This window comes from Mesoplodon densirostris, chromosome X (assembly GCF_025265405.1).
Source record: "Mesoplodon densirostris isolate mMesDen1 chromosome X, mMesDen1 primary haplotype, whole genome shotgun sequence".
In the NCBI taxonomy this organism is placed as follows: Eukaryota; Metazoa; Chordata; class Mammalia; order Artiodactyla; family Ziphiidae; genus Mesoplodon; species Mesoplodon densirostris.
Genome location: NC_082681.1, coordinates 105460144 through 105486838, shown reverse-complemented (window position 1 = coordinate 105486838; position 26695 = coordinate 105460144). Strand labels below are relative to the sequence as shown.

The 26695-nt window shown below is 35.2% G+C and overlaps 1 protein-coding gene across 1 annotated transcript in view; it reads left to right on the top strand.

Moving 5' to 3' along the window:
• The window catches only part of CFAP47 (cilia and flagella associated protein 47), a 299411-nt gene that overhangs the window by 182451 nt on the left and 90265 nt on the right, over positions 1-26695 (top strand). Inside the window, 2 exon segments of the mRNA XM_060086541.1 lie at positions 2903-3059; positions 14641-14739. Coding sequence (XP_059942524.1) covers positions 2903-3059; positions 14641-14739 — 256 coding nt within the window.

Genomic DNA, 26695 nt, shown 5'->3' with positions numbered 1-26695 from the left:
ATGCTTGACTTTCAAAGATATTAAAGAAAACAGACAAACCAGTATTCCTTCTCATAAAGAAGGGCAGGTATAGTAGAGATATTTTCTTTCACAAAAATAATTTTAACACAGCTGATCTTTTAAATCATTGCTTCATAGCAGGGTCAGGCCTTTCATCTTAATTCTTGGAGATAACTTAGTTGCTTGCATTTCTGGTGGAAATTACATCTACTTAAGGTGGTCTGGGCACATCAGCAGGATAGTGATCAGTTCTCCATCTTAATAGATTTAGAAAATCGTAGCCTAGAGGCTGAACTCAAAATTCTTTATCAAATACAAAAGAACTCAAACAAGTAAGTAATCCACTCAAACCTTTTTGTCAATCACTTTAACACTGGGGCTTGATTTCAGTCACTCTAAGCCTCTCCTTCCAAATTGTAGCAAATCTCCAAGGCTTTATCTCTGGTTAGACTTAAATCAATAATTCATTCATTTAGCTACTGAGTCCAGACCACTTCAACCTTTTCAATGTATTGCCCTAACCTTTGTGATTTTTCTTGCCTTTTCTTTTTATTTTTTTGCCTTTAATTTTTTTTTCCTTTCTATCCCTGAATAAGTCAGGTCTTCCTCTTCTTTTAATTCATCTAGTTGACATTCTTTGCAGGCAAAACTGGTTTATCCTAAAGTATTAATTGAATGAACTTTTGAAAATGCAGTATATATTATGTATGTGTAGGCATCTAAAGAAGATATTTTTAAGAAGAAAATTTTAGGGCTTACTTTTCTAAGCCTGAGAGTTTGCAATTAGGTTAACCACTAGGGAAAAACTCTGTCCCTCTCTTGATTTCACTGATAAATATATCTGAACTAACACACACAACTGAGTAGCTGATTAATCAAAAATCTAGTATGGTAGTGCTTGTAGGATAAGTTTTAACTATTTCTGAATATGACTCTTTGCTGAACTTAAGGAAATGGCTATGGTTTATTATTTGTTTCATTTGTTTCCAGTTTGTATCCATGTGAAGAACTCTGCATTGTAAAAAAATCTAACTTTAAGCTAAACTTGTTTGTATAGATTTTGAATCCTGAGATTAATTTGGTTAGGGCATCACAACTGCAAATATCATAAACTCATAATATGCTACCAGAATCTCTCAATGAGATTGTTACTGTATAACAGGATGAGGAACAATAGTAAGCAGCAAATGGGATAAACAAGCCTTCTCTGATATCAAACATTATGTTCTGAGATTTCCTCTTGGTTTTCAGTCGTTTCATTTTTATTTTCAAATAGTTACCATTATTTATTTCATTTATACTTGATGTGGGACTCACTGCATCTAAAGGTCAAAACAGTGAAAATAAAGGAAAAAGATTTAAAATCAGAGTGATTTTATTACCCAGCATGTGTCTATGGTCCTTGCAGCCCGTGTCTATGGCAGACTCTCTTGATTCTTAGCAAGCTCAAATGCCCTTGAGCTCTACTCAGTGTGCAAGCCAGATCTACTATCTTTTACCTCCACTTGTTTCTTCTTTCAGAAACACATTGGAATTGGATCTTTAATTGTTTTACTCTGTCTCCTTTCAAAGAAGTTTGAGATAAAGATGGACTAAAAATGTTACCTTTTTTTTTAATGCATATGTTCCCTGGGCTACTTTTTAATTTCCCTCTGTGAACCCAGGTGGATAATTTAAGCAATGCCAGGGTAATTGTTAGATACTAGTGTCCAGGAATGGTAGGAAATGGTTTAACTTAGAACCTCCAGTATTCCAGGCCACTTGGCAAAACATGAAAACATGACCTTCTTGGTTTTGTAGTTTGGCTTATTTCCAGTGATTTAAATTAACCTAATTTCTGTCATCCATGATTTATTTTATAAAATAGCCAAAAAGTAAGTAATTTACATAAAACAGTTGTTACTATAATTGAACCCTGACATTTGATTCCAGGCAGTCAATTACATGTGATCAAGTTCAGGCATCATAAGTGAAAATATAGTGAATTTATGCTTGTAGACTCTCTAACTAAAAGTAATACAGTCATTTGAAGACATGTGCAGATAAAACTTGCCTTTTCATCCTCACTTACTGAGACAGCATTTTATGAATTTCCTGTCACCACCCATCCTACTTTGGAAGCAAAGCAAGTTTCCCTCTTTTATTGGAACTTAAGCTTGGAAACATCTATGTAGTTTGAGAGGTGATAAACCAGGACATTGTTCGCTGGTTTTTGGTTAATGACCTCGTCATTCATCGGTAACATTAGCAAAGTGTTCGGTGTAGAACAGAGTCTCAAGGGACTTTTATTCTAAATGAATACAAAGGGAACATTTTCAAACAGAACTTTGCAGGCTTATGAAACACAGATAAGAACAATGGCCACATTCACTCTTCTTCACATAATTTTTGAGCCATTTTTTCATATCATGTGATAAAACATACACTGTACTAGATGATGGGCGTAAATAATTTGGCAGTAAGTTGTATACACTTCTTTTTAATGGGACTGCAATCTGTGTCTCACCTTGTTTGCCTTCCTGTGATAAATATTTTGGAAACTTCATAGAGCATTTAGTCCCAGTTTGTTAGACAAATTGATTTTTTAAAAAATCTTGAGCAGAAATGCATGGCTTTCATTAAATTTTCTCTTTTATATTGCTATCAGTAAGCTTGTATGTATTGAAATATGTTTAATATTTGAACATTGGCCTTTTGCCTTTTTTTCAGTGTAAAAACACATTGATTTTTCAATAAAATCAAAAGGAATTTGGAAAAGGAAGGAAAGATAAAAGCAGTGCATGTTAAATATTAACAAAAAACTCATCTGCCAAAATTTTTATGTGTACTATATTTATTAAGTGGTACAAATAAAAAGTATGTAATTAGTACATATATGTTATGGATGTTTATCTTTATATAGTTTAAAGAATGGATATTCTACATCTCTGGAATAGGACTATTCCCCCAGCCTCTAGAAATAGAAAGAATGACCACATACCTTCGTCTTCAATCATCTGTTCTTATACCTTTCCAAAATCCCACCAAAGAAGATGTTTTAATCGATATCATACTAACAGGTAAGTTGTTTTTCTTTTACTTTACATATGTTATTTTGTAATTTTTAAAAAAAAATTATTTATTTTTATTTTTGGCTGCGTTGGGTCTTCGTTGTGGTGCGCGGGCTTCTCATTGCAGTGGCTTCTCTTATTGCGGAGCACAGTGCACGGGCTTTGGTAGTTGTGGCGCACAGGCTTAGCTGCTCCATGGCATGTGGGATCTGCCCGGGCCAGGGCTCGAACCCATGTCCCCTGCATTGGCAGGCGGATTCCTAACCACTGCGCCACCAGGGAAGCCCATTTTGTAATTATTAATCACACTTATTCTATTATAGAGTCCAAGCATTTTAGAGGTAGTGGACACTTTAGGGATCTGTTAGTTCAACAACATCATTTTATTAAAGAGAAAGCATATGTTTAAGAGATGAAGTATCATGGCCAAAATCACAACTCTAAACTCCAGGATCAGAAATTAGGAATCTGTATGCCAAGTCAAGTTCTTCTAATTTTATCTGGAAACTTGAATATGTAAATCAGTAAATTTGTACAATTCTTATGATATTACTCAAATATGCCAATGTTTATTCCTCAAAGTTTATAAAAATTCCAGTGTTCTAATTTTGTTTCCTTTGCCCCTTTTCTATATAAATAGACAGCATATTTGGATTAAATTTTGGCTCCATCCAAGCTTGTTCCTTTTTTCGTGTCATATTGAAGATGCATGTTTTGAAATTCAATTGTGTGAAATGTTTGATCACTTTGTATTAAATGACCCAATAATGTGGGTCTGAAATAAAAATCAACTCATTATAAGTTTTCTGAAACACATTTTAAATGTAATGTTGAACATTAATAATTTTAACTTTTCAACTATTTTTACTACTTCTACTAAAATTACAACTACTGCTACTACTACGGTGATCCATTTTATAAAGTTCAGTTTCAGGGCTAAAAGGAACACATATGTTAAGGTTTTTGATATAAATAACCAATTTACTCTCCTGAATGGTTATCCTATTGCACTTCATGCTGCCATCAGGAGTATATTACAGACATAACTACTTATTTTCTTGAACCTTGTAAGCCCTGAGTATCAACATTCTTCTTAATTTCCAGCAGTCTCATTGTGGGAAAATTGTATCTTATCATCATTGCAAATTTTCTATTTTTTATTAATGCCGAAGCTGAACACTATCATTTACCTGTTAGAGTTCTCATCTTTCCTGATCATCTCTTCATGCTTGTGGTATGAAATAAGAAAAATTAAGAACATAATGTCATCTCATGTAAAATTCCCTTATGAATACTTTGGCTATGAGAAGGAGAAACATGCTGTTTAGTAAAACTTGACTGCAGGCTCAAGGAAGTCAGTATTTTAATGTGGAAGAGACTTGAGCATATATATAAGCAGACGGAAGAAGTCAGGGTTGAGAAAGAGTTAAAGCTATAAAGGACATAGGGTTTAACCGATGGGCCAAGGCTCTGGGAGGACTGGTATCAGGGTTGAGGTAGAAGGAAGAACTATGAACAGCAGGGGCATTTCTACTTTTGAACAGGTAGAGGTAAGCTAAAACAAATGTGAATGTAGATAAATTGTAGGTACTAGAGGGGCTTTGGAATTAAGAGCAGTTGGGTTTATATTTTCATCTGCTGAGAAAAGGAGATATAGTAAGAGATTTGAAGAGTGGCACAGTGGGTTGAAATAACTGCTGGAGGGAAAGGAAGATGGAACTGACAAAATTCAAATAGGAAAGGTATTGTATTTGGCTGGAATTGGAAAACACAAGTTTAGGTAGGCGCTAAGAAAATATGTGTTTGTAAACTTTGTACCAGTTGTAGAACTTAGAATTCCTGGTGTGGGAACACGCAAGGCTGATTAATGGAACTTTCCAGGGAATGGAATTTTCAAGGCAGCTGCATAGCTATAAGAGTGTTATAAAAGCATATTAGATTGATATTTTAACATTAAAATAAATTGTGAAATAATTTATGGCTTCTTAATTTTCTTTAATAGGTCAAAAATTTTTTCTACTATGTAACAGGAAAAAGCAGCTTGATAATTAAAAATGTATTAGTCTCTTGTAGTTTAAAACAGTCTTTTTAAAGTAAACTCACTCTCTTGGGTGAATAAACGTTTAGACTCTTAGGTTCTCCCCCTTCTTCCTTCAACCCATGGAGTCTGGGGAATAAGAAAGACACTGACATCTGATATCTTTCTCTCTTCCACTTTCTCCATTAGTTTATGAAAAGATTCCTCCTTTCCTTTTCTTGGTGATGGAGTCTCTCTGTCACTCTGTCATTACCTCCTCCTCCTTTCTTTTGTGGACTTATTTTTTTTCTAGCCACCATGTACATGTCTTCTTGTAATCATATTTCTTGGCAACCTGGCCTCATAATTTGGCCTGAATTGTTGAAGGGCCACAAGGAAATATGACTGACAAGAAGAATAAAAATATTTAACACATATGCCAAATATACTAATTAGAGAAAGTACTACATTAATACCTTCTCATTTAAATATTTGTAAATGTCTTAAAATTATTTCATGATAGGATGATGGAATACTTTGCTGTCTTTCAAAAGAAGATGTAAATGTTCCTGCAGATGCTACATAATTCACAGAATCCCCTTAGGGAGGTTGATAGGAAGACTCAATATAGCCCCAAGAGAGTAGTTGATGTGTCTGAGAAATCCCACAGTATTTCAGATCCTGCATTCCTCGTCTCTCTTTCAGATAGATAGATAGACAGACAGACTTTATAGATATTTAAGATATAAAGATGAAGATATCTTTCAAAAGTCACTGTTTTTCCAAGAAGGCAACATTTTTAGAATTGTAAACTCATCATCAAAACTTTTATATTGCCCAATTATCTAACGTCTTTTCTTCTGCTATCTTGGCTGTTTTCATTTTAATCACTTCTCTCAGATATATTGCCCTTTGATATTCAAATAATCTATTTATTATCTTTAATTAAATTCTATTTAATCTTTTAATTCTACTGTGTTGTCTATACATTCAGTTGACCACTATGCAAGGCAAGGTATCAAAAAGATTATATTTGAGGGATCTATTCATATCTGAATCTATGCCAACTTAAAAAAGTAATGAGATAGGGAGGCTAGAGAGGAGATGGCCTAAACACCTGGAGAATACTAGAGATGTGTCCAAAGCACACCATTAATGAGTCCCATGAGGACCAGAATGCTACAGAAAAGCTTTCAAATAGCGTAGAAAACTAGGATTTTTTATGCATCCACTATGTACCACACTTAAGCTCTATAAATGTGACTATACCCAATCTTTACAAAAAGACTCTTGGAGATTTTTTCAATGTGGAACCTGAGGCTTAGAAATTTCCTAAAGCCATGCAGTGGGTAAGTGATGGAACAGGTTCTTGAACTCATCTTCTCCAGGACCACCTCACTGTCTTTCTAAGTTGTCTGCTTCCAGATGGTGCTTTAAAAGCCCCATACTGGATTAGCAGATGCAAACTATTATATATCAAATGGATAAACAACAAGGTCCTACCGTATAGCACAGGGAAGTATATTCAATATCCTGTGATAAGCCATAATGGAAAAGAATATGAAAAAGAATGTATATATACGTATAACTGAATCATTGTGCTGTACAGCAGAAATTAACACAACATTATAAATCAACTATAGTTCAATAAAATAAATTTAAAATAAATAAATAAAAGCCCCATACTGATAAGGCTCTAAAGAAAGGCACTTGGCCTTCTTTTTGCTTCCTCCCCCCAGATCTCAGGGAAAGAGGCCTCCCTGCATCCTATCAAAGGACCTCAAGAAATGCCCCTGACTACCACTCCTTTCACATTTTCTCAGCTCTTCGGGACTCTCCTTTCTCTTTTTAACATTGCCATCAGACCCTAGCTCACATATGCTTGGATTTCCCATCTTGGCCGCCTTATTCGGCCAGGGCATGTTCCCTTCCTCAGCAACTGGTATCCATGGACTCAATTCCCACAATCCTCTCTCATCAGTAATTATGTCCTCCACCCCAGCCCCCTACTCTTAAGTTTCCTTCCTACTTAGCTGGAAGTAAAGGTGGAAACAGGGAAGGTAGCTGTGAGTGGGAAGCAAGCATCTGAGTTGAAACATTAGAAATGAGGGCCCAGTGTATACATTAAGAATTTAAGGACCCATCTCCATTATATGTATGTGTGTGCCCTTGTTCATATAACCGTATTCCACACCTGCTACTTTATATGCTTGCTAAGGGCGGGGGTTATATTAACTCATAGATTTGCTCCTAACTAAATGAGTATTTCAGTGTTGGCATGTATGTTGATAAAGCAGGAGTTGAATATTAAGTCACTGTTTATTGAGCATCTGTTTTGTGCTGAAAGCTGTCATATGCACATTTCAAAGCTACCTCATGTGTGGGATATACGTACACACAAAAATATATACACATTGTATTTTGATTTTATGTGGTATTCTACTTGTGAAATATCACTATGGGTTATATACCTAAAAGTTGCATAAATGAATGAAGCAGTAATAGATGTATGCAGAGTAGTTATTTTGATTATTTATGTTAAAGTAGCTGTAGTCTTGAGATTATTTGATCTTTTACTTAAAACAAATTTAAATGCAATATTAGTGATTTGATTCAAATGTTTAAGTATAAGTGGATTCTATTCCAGACATTAGTAGTTTTATTAAAGAGCAAAACAGAATAACAGCAGGGATAAAGGTGTGCATACCAGTTAACATATTAGTTTTACAAATATCAACTTTCATTTTGAGGGTTGATAAAATATAAACAAGGTACTCTGTTGAATTGTTGTTGACTCAGGTTGATTATGACCATGGTGTTCACTAGTAATATAGTAATAAAGCAAACAATATAACACAGTTACGATAAGTTAATCACACTTACGGGATGTGGAGAGGTAATACCCAGTGCATTTGATTTCACATGTTTGAATTAGTTTATGAAAATCTTGCCCTTGGAGGCCTCTGAATCTTATCTGAAGTACCTCCAGAGTTGAATAAATATTTATGTTAAATATGTAGTGATCATTGTACATTGCCAGTCAAGGTGTGCATAGCTTAATACATAAGAGAGATAAATAGGTGTAAGAAAAAGTCCCACGATCTCAAAATCTCTCCCAAATTCACATAGTCAACTATTTAAATATTTGAATTAATAAACATCACTGGGAGATTTGAGATTGGTGGGCAGGAAAGTTGGAGTATCAAATATATAACAGTCTACTTATACCTTAGTTTAATTGGATTATTTGTCTTAGTTTGCTTTGCTCATAACAAATAGCTAACACTCATACTGTGGAAAAGTAGACGTGGAATTATTGTTATAGCCACTTTTCAGATAAGTAATCTGAGACTCAACTTGCTTATAATTACTTTAATTATTTTTAGATACTGTTTGGGAGCCTTAATATTTGGAATTCCTTTTTTCCCACTTAGCTTTCAAAATTCAGTAAGCAGTAATTGGAAACTTATCAAAATTTAGATTCTCAGGTTCACAGTTATTCTGATTCATTATGTCTGGGGTAAGACCCTACCATCACAAATTATTCCAATGTAGGTTGTCAGAAGACAGCACTTTCAGAAATATTGCTCTTTACACAATGGTCTTGAAATATATTTTAATAACATACACCTCAATTAGTAAATATTTTTCAGCATTCACTTCAATGTATGCATATTTACTTGTGAAATATTTATATATAGCATCATCACCTCATATATTTAATGTCAGTAAAGCTTATCTCCTTTCCATAGAGAATTAACTATAATTTATGTTTCCCCCATGACCCAGTAGTTCAACTTACACAAATCCCATTTTATTTATTTATTTATTTATTTATTTATTTATTTATTCGGTACATGGGCCTCTCACTGTTGTGGCCTCTCCCGTTGCGGAGCACAGGCTCCAGAGGCACAGGCTCAGTGGCCATGGCTCACAGGCCTAGCCGCTCCGCGACATGTGGGATCCTCCCAGACCGGGGCATGAACCCGTGTCCCCTGCATCGGCAGGCGGACTCTCAACCACTGCGCCACCAGGGAAGCCCCGAAATCCCATTTTAAAGATAACAAAATGTGCTTCCATTTAATTAAAGCTATAGGAATGTTTTTTTTGCATTTAGTCTTTAGTCTCCTCCCCACAAAACACAACTTTTTATTTTGAAAAATGTCACACCTACAGAAGAGCATAGTAAAATGAATGGTCCTATATTTTTCATACAGATTCATCTATTTCATCAATTGTTAACTTTTGGGGAACTTGCTTTATATCCTATCTCTATCTGTAGACATATAATTTCGTCTCTAAAGTATGTATGGCCTTAGAAAAAGGACTTTCTCCAACATAATTTCAATGCCATTATCATACACTAAGATTTAACCTAGATACATTAATATTTTTAAAATATTAAATATCCACAGTAAAACTTCTCCAATTATCCCAAAAATGTTCCTTATAACTTTAAAAAATGTTATCTTTTTTCCAGTCTGGGATTCAATCAAGGATTATTCATTACATTTGGTTTCCAATCTCTTACATCTCATTTAATCTAAAAATTCCCTTCTACCTTGTTTTGTCTTTTATGATATTGGTATTTTGGAGCATCCAGGCCAGTTGTCTTGTAGAATATTGCATGTTATGGATTTCTTTTTTTTTTTTTTTTCTGTACGAAAATTTCTTTGTCTTTATTTCATATTGCATATCTTGGAAGTCATATGATATTAAGACATAAAAAACCACCTAAATATATTTACAGCTCCATAATGTTACACTGCACTGATGTACTTTGATTTATCTTATCTTTGTTTCTTCATTATTCAATTCAGATTAAACAATTTGGTAAGAATATCACATATCGTGTACTTCACATTGCAACACATTCGGAGACACAAAGTCCCATTAGTGGGGATACTAAGTTAATCACTTGGTTAAGGTTGTGTCTGCCAGATCTTTATATTGTAAATATTATCTTTTCCCTTTATAACTAATAAATAATTTTGGGGGAGTGGTAATTTGAGACAATGTGAATAACCTCTTCCCTTACAACCCTTCATTTGATAGTTTCAGATATGCTACCAGTATCAATTATTATGTCCATTATCCTTGCTATTTTTGATTAGCTGAGATTTTTCAATGAAAGAAAAAAGCTTTTTCTCTGCTTCTCTCCTCCCCCCCCAACTCTTTTTATTTTTAAGTACGAGTACAGATTCATGGATTTTTAAAATCTTGTATATTTCAGCATTTATTGTTTTCAAATCCCCATCACATTATCATATTTAACCACTGAACATTTAATTTATAAAAATGTGAGGGAATCTAAATTCAGAAGACACAAGCTGTGTGACCTTGGGTAAGGAACTTTTATTTTTTTGGCTTTTGTGTCTCCTAACACTGGGGGAGGTACCAGGTAATCTCTGAGCTTGCTTCTAGCTGGTGATTCTATGATTCTTTGACCACTGCATGTGTACTGTTTGATGGCCCACTCTTTATTCAGGGGAGGCTCCTTGATTTCTATCATTATCATTATATTTCTGAGTAATGCCTCTGAGTTTGGAAAAACAGAAACAAAGCCAGATGTTAACAGCAATGACTTTGACACCTACCTCTTCCTTCCCTGGATTTCTCTGTATCCAGATCTCTAGGAGGAATTTGTGGCTCTTAACGAGCAATTCAAAAATACTAGAGCTAATATTTGTACAAATCCATAGCTATTATATCAATAGAAAAGAATAATCTCTCACTCCTTTTCCTTTTTCTTCTTGCATTGAAGACTATTGATTGAACTTGTTTGCCGTGTTTTTGAATTATAGCAAATTTTTATGGTTTTTGAAAAGACATTCATTCAAAGAGTAGTGCCAGAGGGACTTCCTTGGTGGTTCAGTGGTTAAGACTCTGCGCTTCCACTGCAGGGGGCATGGGTTCTATCCCTGGTGGGGGAAGTTCCACATGACCTACTATGCAGCCAAAAAGGAAAAAAAAAAAAAAAAAAAAAGAAAAGAGTAGTGCCAGAGCAGACTGGGAAAAGACAGTTCCAGACCTTTTTCTTTTTTATTTCTTTCTGTTACTGATTCCCTTATGGTCGAAAGAACACTATCTGTATGATTTAGGGTATTTTAAATTTGTTAAGGTTTGTTTTATGACCCAGTATATGGTCTCTCTTGGTAAATGTCCCATAGGACTTGAAACAAATAAGTATCCTGTTGTTTTATGGAGTGTTTTACATATGTCATTCAAATCCTCAGTTAATTTTGTTATTTGGGTCTTCTGTATCCTTGCTGATTTTCTGACTAGTAGTTTTACCTATCACTTGGTGAGAGGGGGATATTAAATCACACAACTATAATGGTGTATTTATTTCTTCTTTCCCCTCTATTGAATTTTGCTTCATGTAAGTTGAGGCTTTGTTATTTGTTATAGACACATTAGTATTATATGTCTTCCTGGTGTATCCATATTTTATAATTATGTATTGCCCCTCTTTGTCTCTAGTAATTTTCTTTTCTCTGAAGTTTGCTTTATATGATAGTAATGTAACCTTTTTTTTTTTTTTTTTTTTTTTCTTTTTGTGGTATGTGGGCCTCTCACTGTTGTGGCCTCTCCCGTTGCGGAGCACAGGCTCCGGATGCGCAGACCCAGCGGCCATGGCTCACGGGCCCAGGCGCTCCGCGGCATATGGGATCCTCCCAGACCGGGGCACGAACCCGTATCCCCTGCATCGGCAGGCGGACTCTTAACCACTGCGCCACCAGGGAGGCCCTAATGTAACCTTTTTTTTTTTTTTTTTTTTGTGGTACGCGGGCCTCTCACCGTTGCGGCCCCTCCCGCTGCGGAGCACAGGCTCCGAACGCGCAGGCCCAGCGCCCGCAGCCCACGGGCCCAGCCGCTCCGCGGCATGTGGGATCTTCTGCGACCGGGGCATGAACCCGTGTCCCCTGCATCAGCAGGCGGACTCTCAACCACTGCGCCACCAGGGAAGCCCCATTTTTGTTTTTTAAAATTAACATTTTCATGGTACATCTTTTATCATCCTTTTTCTTTCAAACTACCTATGTCATTAAATTGGAGAAGTCTGTTTTAGATAGAACATTGTCGGACCATGTTATATATAAATATTTTAACTCTACCCTGGCTAGCTACCCTTTCCCTCAGCCTGCTACCCCAGCAAGAGAATTGGAGTGCCGCCTGTTTCTACCAAGGAAGAGGTAGAAGATCAGCTCCCCTCCCCTTTATTTTTCTGCCACTCTTAGTTGATTTGGGTTGGAGACTTGTTCAGTGCCTTGTCCAGTATATATGAGAGGCAGTATGGAAACCTGGAAACCCACCACCATGTCGTTCCTCAAGTCCCAAGGTCCCTAAGCAGGCTGCCTTCTTCTTTCATATTTCAGAGTCTCCCTATCCTTGTCTGTTGTGTGTTATGTCTGGCAATTTTTACTTGTAAGGGGGGTGCCTAGGAGGAATGGGGCTACTTCATTTTTGTGGATTTTTATTATTATTCTTTTGGACACTCCCAAATTTGGCCAGTGGGACACTTTACAAGACAATCCCTAAGTCCTTTTTATCGTCATTAGTTTTTGAATATTTTGTTACTTTCTGGCAGTATAAGATGTTCTAGTTTCACCTAGCACTCAACTTGCTGTAAAACTAGAATTCGGCATTTTTCAATGGTCTGCTATACAGAGACAAGGTATTTAGTGTCCAAGATATGGGCACTAGATGTGCTCATTGCTGCTAGGATGTTCCTTTCAGGGGACAGAACAAAGAAGTATAATTATTAAAATAGTTATTAAAAACAGTTATCTCATACTGATACCTCCTATTCCAATCCTACACCATAGGGTTCTTCCTCAATTCACCTCACTTTCTCTTCTCCCATGTGAAAAACCTCACTCCCAACACATCAATTCAGTACCCATTTGCTCTATCATACCTATATACCCCTTATATTTTCTAAATTACTATATTCTTAACTACCAAGAAAAAGAGAGAGAGAGAGAGAGAGAGAAGAAAAGAAAAAGGAACTGAAAACTACTAACTCTAAAGCTATCTTTGCAGTTGATTTTTCCTCCTGGAATATATTGTACTACAATAGAACAGTCAGAGAACTATGGCCAAAATATTCTTTAATTAATTCTTTATTCTGTATAGTTTTGTTGTCAATTTATATAAAGATGGATTCTTTAATTTTTAATTTGAATTCAGTTTTAGCTTTGCTTTTTCACACTTTCTAAATTTATTTTTGAATTTGTAAAACACGTATTGTTCAAAACTCAAAGCTATGTAAAATGTTCTACTTAAAGAAATCCCAATCCCATAACTCAACCATCCACCACTTTCTCAAACAATCATATAGATGACCATCATCATTTGATTCTGATTTATCCATACTGTGTTTAGTTTTGCAAAAATGAGTATATATAAATAAATGCATATGTACACACATGGTTCTGTTTCATCCTCTATCTTATACAAAGGTAGGATACTGTATAATTTCTTTTGCAACTTGCTAACTTCACCTAATAATATGTCTGGGATCCTAGTAAAATAGTTAATGGACATCTTTCTCATAGATTTTTATGACTTTTTAGTACCTCAGTTTTTCTCCTGCACTATTGTGTATACACAACTAGTCTCTAGTGCATAGATCTTTTCATTATTGCTAATAATTTGCTATACAACTATTGCTATGCAAATAATGCCTTTGTATATTTAAGCTGTATTTCTACAAGTAGTATTGATGGGCAAAATGGTAAATATATATACAATTTTACTGTATGTTACAAAAATCCTCTTCTTAGAAGTTGTAACACTCCCATTCCTTTCCAAGGCATCAGCTGATATCTAGTTCAATATATTTAAAATTATAAATTTCTGTGCTGACAGAGTTTTTTTACTTTTTATACATGGTAGCACTAAAAGCCGGTACGTGTTATGTAGCCCATAAGCACGTTTTGAAAAATTGATTGATTTTTGCATATATTAGTTTAAATTATTAACATTGCAAAAGTGTATATTTATGCATGTGTAAATATTAACTACTACAATCCATTTTTATATGGTAGGTTCAAACAGGCTCTCAGTAATATCTTTTACTTGAATAGTTTAAATTAAAATTCCAAGAATTTATGAGTTGATTTTATAATATTTTTTGAGTATTATAGAAAAAATCATTAATAGTGTTGAATATGTTCTTCAAAAATGCCATTTAAGGGCTTCCCTGGTGGCGCAGTGGTTGGGAGTCTGCCTGCAGATGCAGGGGACGCAGGTTCGTGCCCCAGTCCGGGAAGATCCCACGTGCAGTGGAGGGGCTGGGCCCATGAGCCATGGCCGCTGAGCCTGCGCGTCCGGAGCCCGCGTGTCCAGAGCCTGTGCTCCACAACGGGAGAGGCCACAACAGAGAGAGGCCCGCATACTGCAAGAAAAAAAAAATGCCATTTAAATCTCATCTTAAAATGTACTTTGAAAATGATCATCTCAGAAATTTCCCATTAGAAGGAAGTTTTGATTCTATTTCAATCTCCACTGATGTTTTTCCTCTTTAATGTGACATTGAAGTGTAATATCTCTTTATATTTTGATTAGGTCAGGAGAAGCACAAGCGTCTTGTCCTGGCTCCATACTGGGACAGCTTCCTCAAAGAGACTTCTACCTTCAAGCTTAGTGGTCTGAGTCACACAAAAGGTACAGGATTTCTGCCTTATATTCTGTCATTCTATATGCTGTCGCATTTCAGAGATGATGAAATATGTCTTGTTGTCTTAATAAATATTTAATGAAAATTAAATGTACAAGTTAAAAATTTTGACACAAATTTTAGTAAGTTGATAGAAAAACATGGATAGTATAACCTTTACATATAGTCATTATATCTTCACTTTTTTTTCATTCCTTATTGCATGAATACAACTTGCAAAAAATCTTATCTCTGAGACTGTGGATGGTTGAATGTCATACCACTTAATACATAACTGTGTGAGTCAAAGAAGATTTTGGAAAATTAAAAATACCTAGTGTGAGGCTTCCCTGTTGGCAGTGTGGTTGAGAGTCCGCCTGCCGATGCAGGGGACATGGGTTCGTGCCCCTGTCCGGGAAGATCCACATGCCTCGGAGCGGCTGGGCCCATGAGCCATGGCTGCTGAGCGTGCGCGTCCGGAGCCTGTGCTCTGCAATGGGAGAGGCCACAACGGTGAGAGGCCTGCATACCGCAAAAAAACAAAAACAAAACAAAACCTAGTGTGCTAAAGCTGCTCACACTTATGAAAATAATTCCATCTTTGCAAAGCTGACAATTCCCTGAAAATGTATTATAGGGTGTACAGGTATTAGTAATCCCAACTGCATATTGATGAATACGAAAAAAAATCTAAAGCATAAGAAATAATGAATTTGCTTAAAAATCTAAAGCTCACGAAATATGAATTTGCTTAAAATAATTTTCATTACAAAAAACTAATCATAATTATTGTACATATAAAATACAAATTATCTTAACATAATTATTACAAAAATAATAACTAAAATCAGTAACTACTACTAACATTCCAATATAAGTGGGTTCATGACTTTCTTTTATATTTACTATAGTCATTTTTATTAGCATCCTGAATCTCATTAATTTATTTCATTTGATACTCACAACAGCTCCATTGTATAGGTGTTACTATTATTATTATTGAATCAAGGAGATTGCAGTTCAGAAAAATTAACTTACACAAAATCAAAACAGTTGCTTACTGGCAAAGCCGAACTACCATATGTCTGATTTCAACATCTCTGTTTTCTCTTTCTTTGCAATATGTTAAAAGGAGTATGAACTGCAGTTCACAAAAGAGGAAGTACCAATGGCCAAAGAATGACTGAAAATATGTTCAAAGTCACTAATATTCAAATAGATCTTGATTTAAATGATAGCCAGCTAAGTTTTCTTTTTCCTTTTTAAAAAATTTTTTCTATTTCAATTAAACTGTGATGAAATTGGAACAAACACTGATTAGTGGAGTATAAATCACTACATAATTTCTGAAAAGCACTTTGTGTAATGTATATAAAGAAACTTAGACATTATCACCTTTTTGACCCAGTAATTCCAATTCCGGTGAGATCTTTTCAAGAAATAATCAAAAGATGGATTATTTATCCACAGAGATGTTTGATATTGAATTATATATAACAGCAAAAAATTGGAAATCACCTCAATGCCAAATAACAACTTTGTTGTATCTGTAGTAACTATTTATATGTCTGCTTATATTTTAATTTTACTTAGCCATTAAATATATGAGACATTTTCTTTTATTTCATTTTTTCCATTGATTCTGCACTTTCAAAGCCTTTCTACATTTGAATCAATTGAAACTTCACCTCTGTTTTCTTTTTTCTTCTCCTTTGTTTATAATGGGGAAAGAGTTATAGGTAGGTAGGTGTCTTTTTCATTTGCTCCTTTTTTAAATTAATTAATTAATTTATTTTTGCTGTGTTGGGTCTTCGTTTCTGTGTGAGGGCTATCTCCAGTTGTGGCAAGTGGGGGCCACTCTTCATCGTGGTGCACGGGCTTCTCACTGTCGCGGCCTCTCTTGTTGCGGAGCACAAGTTCCAGATGCGCAGGCTCAGTAGTTGTGGCTCACGGGCCTAGTCGCTCCACGGCATGTGGGATCCTCCCAGACCAGGGCTCGAACCCGTGTCCCCTGCATTGGCAGGCAGATTCTCAACCACTGCGCCACCAGGGAAGCCCCCCATTTGCTCCTTTAATTCATCCAGATTTTGCTTTTTTGCTCTGTAATTACAATCTAATTTGATTCCCCCTTAATTAGCAAGATTTCCATCTTTTAATTGAATAATAATTATTATTCTGTTGTTATTTATTTTTGCAATGTGACATCCTATATTCAATCATCTATACTCTGTTACATAGATCTGTATTTTCGGTCTTGTTCCAGTGCCATATGGTTTAAATCCTCCAGGTTTATGTTTTCTTATTTTATTTCTATTTTCTCATTATCATTTAAATCATTTCTTTCCTTTTATCATCTATTTATCCTTCTGGAAAATAATTTAGAACAACTTTTTAACGAGTTCTGAAAAGTACCAGTAAACATTTGATTGAAATTACATTAAACCTATAGACAAATTTGGTAAGAACTACATCTTTACAATATTTAATCTTCTTATCCATGACCACTTATTTCCTCAATATTTTTGAGCACAGTATTTATAAATATTAATAAAGTTCATTTTTCCATGAAAAAAACATAAAGTTTCCAGTGGCAGTACTTTTATTTAAATAATACAAATAATGGGTAGAGGTGGTCAAAAGGTAAATAAATTAATAAAATGGCAGGGAATCATCCAGTCTAAACATAGAGTATGGGAATTAGGGAAATTATTGTTTCTTTTACCAAAGTCAACAATCTTATTGCATTAGTTCATAAAGTTTTCATCTTTGTTTACTAATTTTGGACTACTTATATATTGAAATGACTGCTTATTTTTTGTTTCTTTTTGAATTCCTGGTTCTTTATTTTGCAGTAAGTAATTTTTAAGTAATTTTCAAATTAAAAACTAACTAAATAATCCAATTAGCAATTATATATAATGTAATTTCTATGCAACACAGAGACCAACATTTTGTGTTCCATTTTAAAATCTTCAAATTTGAAAAATTATAGATGTACTCTCTTTTTTTAAAATTTTGCTTTGTATATTTTAAGGCAATGCTGTTTGGTACATAGATATTTATTTATTTTTTAATATTTATTTATTTATTTGGCTGCGCTGGGTCTTAGTTCAGCATGTGGGATCTTCATTGCCATGTGCGGGGTCTTCGTCGTGGCATGCAGGATCTTTAGTTATGGCATGCAGAATCTTTAGTTGCAGCATGCAGGGTCTTTAGTTGCAGCACGTGGGATCATTAGTTGCAGCATGCAGGATCTTTAGTTGAGGCATGGGAACTCTTAGTTGTGGCATGTGGGATCTAGTTCCCTGACCAGGGATCGAACCCAGGCCCCCTGCATTGGGAGAGCAGAGTCTTGGCCACTGGACCATCAGGGAAGTCCCTAAGCATACTTTCTTAATTATAATTTATATTGTTCTTGCTGTCTTCAAATGGTTTTCAAATTTAATGCCGTGTTTGCTGGATTTTTCAACTAGCAATGGACAACCCTGACTGTGCAGTGGGTTGACAGTTCCAAATATATTCTCTGCTGCTCTATATAATAAAATCTCCAAAGGGGTTTGTTTATTTTCAAGCAATTTGTTATTTGCTCTGATATTCTTACATGGTATAATATTAGTGATATGGATATCCCTGATGGTTTGGGGAGCATAAACAGTAAGGGTACAACAGAAATGGGATCTCTGTTTCTTACACTGCTATTGGCATTTTTAGAGACTTTGGGATTCATTGACCATATTGTAAAAATTGCTTCTAGGGAAAATCTCATATACGATATAAAGCATTTGTATTCTTAAAACTAAGTCTTTCTACATCTACACGATATCAGATGAATTGATTGAGTGGAGAGGTTCTAAACTTGTATCGTCCAGTTTGCCAAGTAATGTGACAGTGCATTCAGTTCAATTCAGTTTAAGTGCTAGGCATTAAAGGGAAACCAAGTGATAGCTGGTAAGACTAGTATATATTCCTCAAATGTGAATGCTAATGCTTCAGTCCATGGTAAGCTAATCTATGCATCATCCCAGTCACAGCCTGACTTTACCAACATTTTGTTCTATATATGACAAAAGGACATGGATAAAAATAATTTCTGTAAATACTCCTCATATTAACTTCTTTCTGAAATTTTAAGTTCCTTTGCATTTCTGAAATCCCTTAATAAAATTGGATGGGTGGGTGGATGGGTTGATGGATCGATAGATGGATAGATGGATGGATGGATAGATATATACATAAATACATACATACCAAGACAAGAACTCTAGCCATTGACACTATTTTTTTACATTGGAAAAAGATGTTCACATCCATTTCATTCCTCCAAGGAAACATTTTTGTTTTCCTAGAATTTTTCTTCCTTAGAATGAGTTCCGTAGTAGGCTATACTTCATTTTGTTTTTAGTAGTTTCACTGTTCTTTTCATTATCTTTCTTTCAAAACTGCTGACAGAAACTAGACAGGAGTTTAAAAAAAAAAAAAAAAAAGGGTCCTCCTGTCAGCAAAGAATCTTAACCTGCCAGGTTTTCAGTTTGAAGCTCATTCTTGTGTACATATCTAATTAGGTCGAATAACCAAAGATGAGACAAGAGTATAGGTGAATTGTGATCTCAGAAGCCATCCTTCTACAATGGTGATACATGTATAAGAGTTGCAGTGTTCCTTTTCTCTTTTACTAGGAAGTAGTCAAATGTCACCGAAGCAAAATCAAGATTAAACTCCTGATAAAAAAATCTTAGCTGAAACATTTTCCTGGGTCCTCTGACTGTGATAGTTTAAAAAAAAATGGGGGCGGTGGATTAGCATTATTATATATCATAGTGTAGCGCTAGGGAGTAAGGTACTAGTTTACAAATCTATATATGTATAAAATTAGACGTAGGACTTTAGTAAAGGAGTCAAGCTGCAGGGATAGGGCATTAGACTTGCAGTGTGAGAATCTGTGTTCTGGCTTTGACTGTAATGTGGAAAAGCTGTGTTAGGTTGAGCTGGTTTCTGTACTCTCAGGACCCTGTTTTAGACATCAGAAAAAATGAAAATCAGTTTTACCTAATAGGATATTTTTTGAAGAACAAACACAGTTGTGCATGTGAAGAAATGTCTAAACACTAAAGGTATATACAAGTATTGTTTATTAGTATTACTTGTATAGGTGAAAATAGGTAAACCCAAAGATGGATTCCTGATTTTCTTCAGTTTTAGATGAAACAAGACCTAGTACACTGCCAGTACATGCCAGGAAATATATTTCTGAAAAATGAACAAAGAAATAAATAGCAGTTATTTTTCTTCTGAAATCCATTTGTTTTTTAGGTGAAACAGTTATGAGACAAATGATTTTAATTTTCATCAACTACTCATTGATGAAACAGTCTTGTTACCTTGATGAATACCTTTTCTAGAAAAGGATATCTTACAGGACAGTAGATATCTATATTTCTGTATTTATATCTATATTTTAAGAGTATCCAACTTTGTAGATACCTATATTTAAAAAATAATTCAACTTTGTTCTTCCTTTCGATATCCCTAAGCCTTGACGTATTCTATTCATTCAACATTTTAATTTTAAAAAATTAGCAAATTCATATACCACTTTCACAAATTTTGGCATTCCCTTGTATCACCTATATAATAATTTACCTAATTGTATTTTAATAGAAAGCAGTCACTTGTCATGAGCAGTAGCAATGTACTCTGTTCCAGGAACTATTTTAAGCACTTTACAAATATTAATTCGTATGGTCTTCACAACAACCCTATGAGATAGATTCTATTAATAACCCTATGTTAGAGATGAGTATACTGAGATGTGTAGGAGTTATATCCAAGATCATACCCACAGTATGTGCTGGAGCTTGTGTTTGAATGTAGGGCTTGGGCTCTTACTCAACTACAGAATACTGTTATAAATAGAAGACAGATTTAAAACGTCAGTCAGTAAATAATAAAAGAAAAATTTTAAATATCTGTCCAACTTTCACTCAGAAGTATCTTAAATGCCACTGTTGCAAAAAAGGTTTTCCTGGGAAGCAGTCTCTGACAAGGAGGTTAGCATGCAGGAATTGTATTAGGGAGAAGTGTATGAGGATCAACAGCACTGGAGGAAGAAGAGGATGAAGCAAAACTGAACAGAGGGAGATGGGGACAAAGCTGTCATTTCACACCCTGGCAAGCACCGAAACTAGGATAGTTCTTCAGAGTTTCCCCAATTTGGGATGAGGAAGCCAGAATTTTATATCTCATTTCCTCACCCACAACCCTCCCACCCCCCATCCCATCAATCCATCATAAAATGTAGTCTAATCCTGGAAAGGAGTTTAACCTTGGTCAGGTGACTGTCTTCAGCTGAAGGCAATTCTCCCAGAAAGCTGATATCTAGGTACTGTATACTGGCAATAATCTTGATAGCTTGGGACATAAAGTCATGAAGATATATTCCTCTTTTTACTAGAAGCATTATTCACTTTTCCTGATACTTATATCAATAATTTTAAATATGATAAGATATCAGAGTCAACGTTCATTTTATTCATTATGTATACCTAATTGTCCCAGCACCATTTAAAGAAAAAGCCATCCTTTCCTTCCTTAAATTGCAGTGACACTTTTCTCCTAAATCCACTGGCAGAATGTGTATGAGTCTCTTTCTGTACTCTATTCATTTCTAGTTGTCTATTCATATATTTTTGCAGCAATACCATATGTCTTAACTACTATAGCTATATGGCAAGTCTTAACACGTAGTAATGTAAATCCTTCAAATTTTTCCTCTTCTTCAAGATTTTCTTAGTTATTCTAGATCCTTTGCACTTTCATAATAATTTCAGAATCAGCTAGTTAATTTACAAACACACACAGGAACACAGATACACACACATACCCCCGTGAGGACTTTGAATTGTATTGAAACTATACTTTGATTTGGGGGCAACTGGCATCTTAGAAATACTGAGTTATTGAGTCTTTCAATCCAAGAACATGGTGTTTCTCTCCACCTAATTTACCCAAATGGCTATCTATTTCTTCAAGATTTATTTAAAAGCCCATCTTATCCCTACTGATTTGATATGCCAACATTATCATAGACTATACTGCCATATGTACTTGGGTTCTTTCTGGGTTATCTCTACTATTCTACTGATCTGTCTTTTAGAGCCAAAACTACACTGTTTTAATTAGAGAGTCTTTATAATGTGCTTTAATACGTGGTGAAGATGGCTCTCTCATATTGCTTTTCCTTTCTAAGATTTTATTGGCTGTTCTACCCTATTTATTTATCTGTAGGAACCTTATAATAAACTTGACTACCCCCAGAGACAACCTGATAGAATATTTACTGGAATTATTTTAAATTTATAATTTAAATTATAACTCTATACATGTAAGAAGAAATGACATTTCTGTGATATTGAATCTTTGTATCAATGTCATTTCATGTATTTTCACTAGTTCGGCAGCTTTGTGCCTTCAAAAATGTTTAAATTTTATTTTTTTAATGTTTTTTGCATGTGTTCTAATGGAAAAATCATGCTTAAAACCACTTTAGATCACCTTTTAAAAAAAGTGACATGGGCTTCCCTGGTGGCGCAATGGTTGAGAGTCCACCTGACGATGCAGGGGACACAGGTTCGTGACCCGGTCCAGGAAGATCCCACATGCCGCGGAGCGGCTGGGCCCGTGAGCCATGGCCGCTGAGCCTGCGCGTCCGGAGCCTGTGCTCCGCAACGGGAGAGGCCACAGCAGTGAGAGGCCCGCGTACCGCAAAAAAAAAAAAAAAGTGACAGTATTAACGATATATCTCATTCTTTTTGTGATATTAGAGCAACAGAAAATATACAATTTGTTGTCACATAATATAAGCTACCTTTATGATCATTTATACTTAATATTTTATTACTGATTTTAAGTGTAACAGCTCACTATTATATTTTCTCTTATTGCTTCCCAGATAACAAAAAAGGCTTTGCTTAAAATAACACTTTACTCAAGAATAGAAAACCTTTAGTCATTTTAATGAGAAAGGGTAATATAATTAAAAGTACTCATATAATGACTATCATATCGCTTTAGTACTCTTGATATTCCATGATGCAATGGTAAAAGGATTAGCACACTATTCAAAACATTTTACACAGTGTAAATAATTTCTGTAAGGGCTAATTAAATTTTATCTTCAATTTAAAAGAAAATATTTAGAGCCTTAATTTAGATTGTTGTCCACAGAATAATTGCAATATTAGGGAATCTTACTTCTGGTTAGATAAAGATTCCTGGCAGAAAATCACATAGGGAAGATACATTTAACTGTGTTGCTCTAGTTATATTTTTCTTTAAAACATCAGGCCTTTGTTTTTCCACATAATTTTCTTTATCTAATTGAAACTAATCGGATATAATTTTAGTTAGTGTCATTTTTATGTGACTTTTAAAAATGTCAGTGTTCTATTTTAGCTTTATTTAAATATAGATATGTAGGTAGACAGATAGATAAATGTTAGGTAACATCCCCTTCTTTGAAAATTAATGCCTCTGTTGTCAGCATGAAGCCATTCAGTTGGCTAATGTAAGAAGTCCATTGGGTTCCAGGAAGCAGAACTTTCAGATCTAACATTAATGTTTACAATTGACTTTTTGTAAATTGTATTTTCATAACTTTTGCCAATTTTTAATGATACTGCGTTGTTTTACATCTGCCATTAACTTGCAAAACTTTTCCATATCATTAATTTAAAAACTTTTTAATTGAAGCACAGTTGATTTACAATATTGTGTTAGTTACAGTTGTACCAGCAAAGTGATTCAGTTATATATATATAGTTTTTCCACTATAGGTTATTATAAGATACTGAATATAGTTCCTTGTGCTATCTAGTAAATCCTTGTTGCTTATCTATTTTATGTATAATAGTTTGTATCTATTAATTGCATACTCCTAATTTATCCCTCCCCTCCTCCCTTTTTTCTTTGGTAACCATAAATTTTTTTTTCTATGTTTGTGAGTCTGTTTCTGTTTTCTATATAGATTCATTTGTATTATGTTTTAGATTCCACATATAAGTGACACCATATATTTGTTTTTCTCTGTCTGACTTACTTCACTAAGTATAATATCCTCTACATCCATCTATGTTGCTTCAAATGGCAATATTTCTTTTTTATGGCTGAGTAATATTCTAGTGTGTGTGTGTGTGTGTATAAACCACATCTTTTTTTTCTTTTTTTAAAATAATTTATTTATTATTTATTTTTTGGCTGTGTTGGGTCTTCGTTTCTGTGCGAGGGCTTTCTCCAGTTGCGGTGAGCGGGGCCCACTCTTCATCACGGTGCGCGGGCCTCTCACTGTCGCAGTGCCTCCTGTTGTGGAGCACAGGCTCCAGATGCACAGACTCAGTAGTTGTGGCTTGTGGGCTTAGTTACTCCATGGCATGCAGGATCTTCCCAGACCAGGGCTCGAACCCATGTCCCCTGCATTGGCAGGCAGATTCTTAACCACTGTGCCACCAGGGAAGCCCCCTAAACCACATCTTCTTAAGCCAGTCGTCTGTTGATGGACACTTGGGTTGTTTCCATGTCTTGGTTATTGTAAATAGTGTTGCTGTGAACATTGGGGTGCATGTATCTTTTAGAATTAGAGTTTGTATCTTTTCCAGATGCATGCCCAGCAGTGGGATTGCTAGATCATATGGAAACTCTATTTTTATTTTTTTAAGGAACCTCTATACTGTTTCTATAGTGGCTATACCAATTTACATTGCCACCAACAGTGTAGGAGGGTTCCCTTTTCTCCACATCCTCTCCAGCATTTATTATTTGTAGGCTTTTTGTTGATGGGCATTCTGACCGGTGTGAGGTGATACCTCATTGTAGTTTTGATTTGCATTTCTTAATAATTAGTGATGTTGAGCATCTTTTCATGTGCCTGTTGGCCATCTGTATGTCTCCTTTGGAGAAATGTCTGTTTAGGTCTTCTGCCCAATTTTTGGTTGGGTTGTTTATTTTTTCAACATTGAGTTGTATGAACTGTTTGTATATTTTAGGGATTAATCCCTTGTCAGTCACATCATTTGGAAATATTTTCTCCCATTTCATAGGTTGTCTTTTTATTTTGTTGATTGGTTCTTTTGCAGTGCAAATGCTTTTAAGTTTGATTAAGCCCCATTAGTTTATTTTTACTTTTATTTCTTTTGCCTTGGGAGACTGATCTAAGAAAATATTGCTATGATTTATGTCAGAGAATGTTTTGCCTATGTTCTCTTCTAGGAGTTTTATGGTGTCATGTCTTACATTTAGGTCTTTAAACCATTTTGAGTTTATTTTTGTATATGATGTAAGGGGGTGTTCTAATTTCATTGATTTACATGTAGCTTTCCAGTTTTCCCAACACCAGTTGTTGCATAGACTGTCTTTCCTCTATTCTATGTCCTTGCCTCCTTTGTCATAGATTAATTGATCATAGTTGTGTGGATTGAGATTATTTCTAGGCTCTCTGTTCTGTTGATATTCTATTGATCTATGTGTCTGTTTTTGTGCCAATACCATGTTGTTTTAATTACTGTAGCTTTGTAGTATAGTCTGAAGTCTGAATGGTTATGCCTCCAACTTTGTTCTTTTTCCTCAGGATTGCCTTGGCAATTCTGGGTCTTTTGTTGTTCCATATAAATTTTAGGATTATTTGTTCTACTAGTTCTATTAAAAATGTCATGGGTATTTTGATAGGGATCACATTAAATCTATAGATTGCTTTGGGTAATATGGCCATTTTAACAGTATGAAAAAATATGAATTTTGTCAAATGCTTTTTCTTCATCTATTGAGATGAGCATGTAGTTTTTGTCTTTTCTTTTGCTGATATGGTGTATCACATTGATTGATTTGTGTATGTCAAACCATCCTTGCAACCCCTAATGAATCCAGCTTGATCATGGTGTATGATCCATTTTATGTATTGTTGGATTCATTTTGCTAATATTTTGTTGAGGATTTTTACATCTGTAGTCATCAAAAATATTGGTGTAGGGCCTCCCTGGTGGCGCAAGTGGTTGAGAGTCCGCCTGCCGATGCAGGGGATACGGGTTCGTGCCCCGGTCTGGGAGGATCCCATATGCCGCGGGGCGGCTGGGCCCGTGAGCCATGGCCGCTGAGCCTGCGCGTCCGGAGCCTGTGCTCCGCAATGGGGGAAGCCGCAACAGTGAGAGGCCCGCATACCGCAAAAACAAACAAACAAACAAAAAATATTGGTGTATAATTTTCTTTTTTTCTGGTTTCTTTGGTTTTGGTATCAGGGTGATGGTGGCTTCATAGAATGAATTTGAGAGTGTTCCCTCCTATTCAATTTTAAAAAACATTTTTGATATGTCACTGAGAGATATTTCTTTCAATCTATTATTTGTTTATTATGTTTGATTGTAGCATTTTTCCCATAAGTTTTTTTGCAATTTTATGATTAAATAGTGCTGTCTTTTATATTCCCTGGGTCACCTGTCTTGGTTAGAAAGATTTTCTCCTTCAAGCATTGTGAAAATAGATGAGTAAATTTTTTTCCAAGACTTGTAGAGTTTAAAAAATATATTTAGGGGACGCGGGTTCGTGCCCCGATCCCGGAGGATCCCACGTGCCGCAGAGCGGCTGGGCCCGCGAGCCATGGCCGCGGGGCCTGTGTGTCCGGAGCCTGTGCTCTGCAACGGGAGAGGCCACAGCAGTGAGAGGCCCGCGTACAGCAAAAAAAAAAAAAAAAAAAAAAAAAAAAAAAAAAATATATTTAAACATGTAATTCATCTGGAATTTATCTTTGTATTATATTTGGTGTGCAAAATTTCCCATTTGATTTTTCCTTTAGCTAGGTATCAAGTTGTGATTGTATCATTTGTGAAATAAACCAGCCCTTTCCCACTGAATGGAAACACCATTAATATAGAAGTTATATATTATATATTAATTATTAAAATTTATATAAATAAATAATAA